The 4,749-nt window shown below is 41.9% G+C and overlaps 1 protein-coding gene across 1 annotated transcript; it reads right to left on the reverse strand.

The window, feature by feature from the left end:
* Positions 1 to 2,052: 2,052 nt before the first annotated feature.
* LOC118015600 (olfactory receptor 9I1-like) lies at positions 2,053 to 3,168 on the reverse strand. The gene has a single exon (XM_035012340.1). It carries the CDS (start codon positions 2,992 to 2,994, stop codon positions 2,053 to 2,055), a length of 942 nt encoding a protein of 313 aa, XP_034868231.1. The 5' UTR covers positions 2,995 to 3,168.
* Between the last annotated feature and the right edge of the window lie 1,581 nt (positions 3,169 to 4,749).

A 4,749-nucleotide genomic window follows, 5' to 3' on the forward strand; every position in this document is an offset into this window, starting at 1 on the left:
CTTTCTTTCTTTCTTTCTTTCTTTCTTTCTTTCTTTCTTTCTTTCTTTCTTTCTTTCTTTCTTCTTTCTTTCTTTCTTTCTTTTTTCTTTCTTTCTTTCCTTTTTTTTAAAGATTTATTTATTTATTTTAGAGAGAGAGAGAAAGAGTGAGAGAGCAGGGTGGAGGGGTGAGGGGCAGAGGGAGAAAGAGAGAGAATCTCTAGCAGACTCCCTGTTGAGCGCAGAGCCTGACATGGGGCTGGATCTCATGACCCTGAGACCGTGACCTGAGCCAAAATCAAAAGTTGGATGCTTAACTGACTGAGCCACCCAGGCGCCCCTATGCTAGGAGATTTCTTTTTCATCACCTCATTTATTTATTTCAAACCCCATGTTGGCTCAAACTTACAACCCCAAGATTAACAGTTGCATGCTCTTCTGACTGAACCAGCCAGGTGCCCCTCACCTCATATAATTTTTTACAATATGCTCTTGAATTAGGAGTTGTTATATTTATTTTAGATCTGGGGAAAATTAGGATCTGAGAAATGGAGCCATTTACTATAAATTTCACAGTGAATTAGTGGTAGAATTGGGATTCAGTTAAAAGCCTGATTCTGAAAGCCATCCATTATCTACCGCTGTATACTCTGAACAAAGGAACTCTGAGCAAAGGTCCAAAGGGACTATGAGAAAGCACTTTCTTTTTTTCTTTTTTTCTTTTTTTAGGATTTTATTTATTTGCGAGAGAGAGAATGAGAGACAGAGAGCATGAGAGGGAGGAGGGTCAGAGGGAGAAGCAGACTCCCTGCTGAGCAGGGAGCCTGATGTGGGACTCGATCCTGGGACTCCAGGATCATGACCTGAGCCGAAGGCAGTCGCTTAACCAACTGAGCCACCCAGGCGCCCGAGAAAGCACTTTCTTAACTGCAAAAGGGAATCTTCTATTCAACACTGTCTTCCTTATTTGCCTCACAGAGTTTCCCTGAGGCTCAAATGAGATCATGCATGTGCCCTAAAAATCTGTTCAAAAGCAATTATCAAGAGTTCATCTGGTCCAGACCCTGAACTTGGATTGAATTCCACAACAAGCAAAGCAGACTCTGCCCTGAAGGGTTTTGCAGTCTCAAGCAGAAATTAGTTACTTTCTTTTCTCCAAAAACCTTCTTCCAGGGAAGATAACATGTGGTTTAATGTTTACCTTATACCTGTCTTTGTTCTCTGTCTTTGCTGTTCCTGGAAATTATGGGATGCTTGATAGGAAGGGACTGTTCACGAAGCACGCAATGTGAGGGGGGAGGAGGAGCAATGTATCATGTCCTTCAGAAACTAGGGAGTTGGCCTTTGAGGAGCCAAAGGTAAGGTGGCTTAGTTCATCTTGGAAATATGAGAGGAACATTACACAGCAGGAGCAACAAAGCCAGGGAACCATCAAGTGGGAAGGCAGTTTGCAAATTCCATCCTTGTGGCATGAGCAAGAAGGAAGGCTCCTCAAGGGGGTGTCCCAAGACAAAGATGGTGAAGAGGAAGGCCTTTTTCTCAAACACTCCCTTCCCTTGGCCATTTGGAGACTCAGTTTTGTCTTATACAGCACTCCCCACTTGCTGACATGATCAGTTACTCATGTATTAAAAGAAAAAAAAAACTTTTTAGCATTTAACACTGGAATCCCCAATTAGAATCTCTGACACAGAAAAAGGTAGGTTTAATGGGAGCAAAAAATGAGAAGGAAAAGATGGAAGCTTAAGCATGGCTGCAAAGACATGGGTGGGATGAGATAAACTCAAGTCCCACGGACCCCTGAAATTCTGTAAGTTAAGCTATCAGACAGTATCGTAAGACTGTTGTGTGCTAGGGAATGGACTGGAGGCAGGAGAGCCGGGAGGAGAAAAAAGCACCATGGGATTGCTGGAAATGAATTTTACCATATTTGCAGTTTTCCTTCTCTGCCTGCTGATACCCATCTACCTTCTGTCTATTTGTGGGTCTGATTTGCATATAGTGTTGGTACCTCTTAGGATCTATTGACATGGGAAGAAAATGGACCAAGAGGAGAGGTCCTGTCACTCATATCTACACACTCTGGGACACCTGGAGTCTACCAGTGACCTTTCTGAAGGCCGCTTTCACATCCTTTTTTCTTAGGCTATAAATCAGAGGGTCTAGCATGGGGATGACCACAGTGTAGAAGACAGACACGACCTTGTCTTCCTCCAGGGACTTGCCTGAGCCACTCCGCAGATACATGAAGATGAGGGTCCCAAAGAAAAGGGCCACAGCAGTGAGGTGGGAAGCACACATGGAGAAAGTCTTGGCCTTGTCACCTGGAGACTTCACCTTCAGAATGGACTTGATGATGAGCAGGTAGGATATCAGAATGACCAAGGCATTGGCCAAGATCACAAAGTTGCCAAAGAAGACAATGACAATCTCAGTGTTTGTCGTGTTACAGCAGGCGAGCTTCAGCAGGGGTGGGAAGTCACAGAAGAAGTTGATCTGATTGTGGTCACAGAAGGAGAGGGTGAAGATGCATGTGGTATGCAGGATGGCCCCTGACATCCCACAGACATAGGCTCCCACCACCAAACTCCAGCAGATTCTGGGATTCATGGCTACAGTGTAGAGCAGTGGGTTGCTAATAGCGACACAGCGGTCATAGGCCATCATTGCCAGCAGGAAACACTCCGTGCCTGCACAGATGGTGAAGAAAAAGAACTGGGTAGCACATCGGCTGAAGGAGATGACCGCCTTGCCTGTGGCCAATGTGGCCAGGATCTGAGGGGTGATGACTGAGGCGTAGCAGGCATCCAGCAGGGAGAGATGGCTCAGGAAGAAGTACATTGGGGTGTGGAGTTGGACATCCACTTGGATCAGAATGATCATCCCTGCATTTCCTAGAAGGGTGATGATATAGAAGATGAGAAACTTCAGGAAGAGGGGAATCTCCAACATGTGGTAGTCAGTAAAGCCCATGAGAATGAACTCTGTTACTGTGGTGAGATTATTCTCGGTCATGGATTCAATATTGACAATTGACCTGAAGATGAGAATGAACAACAGGAACAACAAAGAACTGACGGGCAGATCCCAGAACTGAAGGGCAGATTCTTTCTCTCTATGGTAGAAGTTAGCTTTCTATTTCTGGGCCAATTTATAGAATTTGTTTTTGAGAAATCCTGTACCTGGCAGATTCTCCTTGGTCATCTATGTTCTTCTGCAGTTTTTGGAGCTGAGCCCTGAGCTGGTGTTTCTGCTTCAAATTAATTCTGGTTTGTATTTGGAAATTCTGTGAAAACAAGAGACACATAGCCTCAGATTTGGGGAGAACCTGGTCAGCATGTTTTTTAATCCCCATGGATATTGAAGTGTCTTCTACCGCATACCTTCTGCTTGATCATCCAGTTACTGGGTGAGCCTCCATTTGTGGACAGTTCTACCCACTAATTCTTATTTTGGATCTGTATTCTCTCTCTCTTTATCTTCCACACATTGGTTTTCGTTTTACTCCTTCCAGACACAGAAAATTTAACTCCTTCTTCTCATAAAAGGCTTTCAAAAGTTGGAAGATGATGAATCTGCTCTTTATGTTGACTGTTCCCTCATATTACCCACTGATGTGTTTTTTTCTTATTATATAACTATTCTCGTGTGGTCAAAAACTGCTTAGTCAGATGGTATTAAGAAGATGTTTAACAGTACAAACTTGTAACTGGCAGATATGAGTTCTAGAGATCTAACGTGGGCATAGTGATTATAGTTAACAACATTATATTATAAACGTATTATAGTCAACAGCATTGTGTTACAAACTTCAAAGTTGTTAAGAGACTAGTTCTTAATTGTTCTCACCACAAAGAGGACTTAGTAATTGTGGGAGGTGGTAGAGGAGTTAGCTAACACTATACATATAGTAATGTATAAATATATGAAACCAACACATTGTACATCTTAAACTTACAAATTGTTATATGTCAATGATACGTCAGTGATAATAAAAAAATAACTAAAAGTCTTTCTCTCCACTTTAATCTTTGCTGTTTTATTTTTTATTATTTTTTTAAAGTTTACTTATTTATTTTTATTTTAAGCAATCTCTACACCCAGCATGGGGCTTGAACTCATGACCCTGAGATCAAGAGTCTCATGCTCTTCTAACTGAATATGCATGCACCCCTAATCTTTACCATTTTAATCTTGGGAGCCTCCTCCAGCTCAAATCAGAGGTCACTAGTGAAAGAGAGACATTGTGACGTATCGTATAAAACATGGTTTCCTGAAGCTGTTTCCCCCACCTGACTCTAGCAGCTAGGTCTGGGGATGAGTCAAGATCCGTGGTTGTCCCCTCTAGGACAGACACCAACTAGCTGAGTCACCTTTAAAATTCACTTCCCCTCCTTAGGCTTTATTTTCCGTTCGGCAAAATGGTAGGGCTAGGTTATATGATCATTAAAGTTCTTTTGTCTCTCACAAAGCATGATTTGTAGGTCTAGCTATATGGGTTAAATGAGGCTTTTGAAAGGACTTTCCTAATATCTATACTAGAACCTGCATACTCTTTAACTACAAATTACTGAGTAAATAAAATATGCAGGTGCTATTTCAAGTGATTTATTACCTATGGGATCTTAGGTCTGAAATTGAGTTAATCGTACTTGCCAGTTCCTGAGAAGTCATCATTACTGATCAAGGCAAGGCTCTTTTTCACTTTATTCTTTTTTTTTTTTTTAAGATTTTTTTAATTTATTTATTTGAGACAGAGAGAATGAGAGA

Source organism: Mirounga leonina, unplaced genomic scaffold (assembly GCF_011800145.1).
Source record: "Mirounga leonina isolate KUSES-001 unplaced genomic scaffold, KU_Mleo_1.0 Mir_166, whole genome shotgun sequence".
Lineage (NCBI taxonomy): Eukaryota > Metazoa > Chordata > Mammalia > Carnivora > Phocidae > Mirounga > Mirounga leonina.

What these genes read in the sequence shown, in the direction of transcription:
- LOC118015600 (XM_035012340.1), bottom strand. Translation starts at nt 2,994, where the DNA reads ATGACCGAGAATAATCTCACCACAGTAACAGAGTTCATTCTCATGGGC.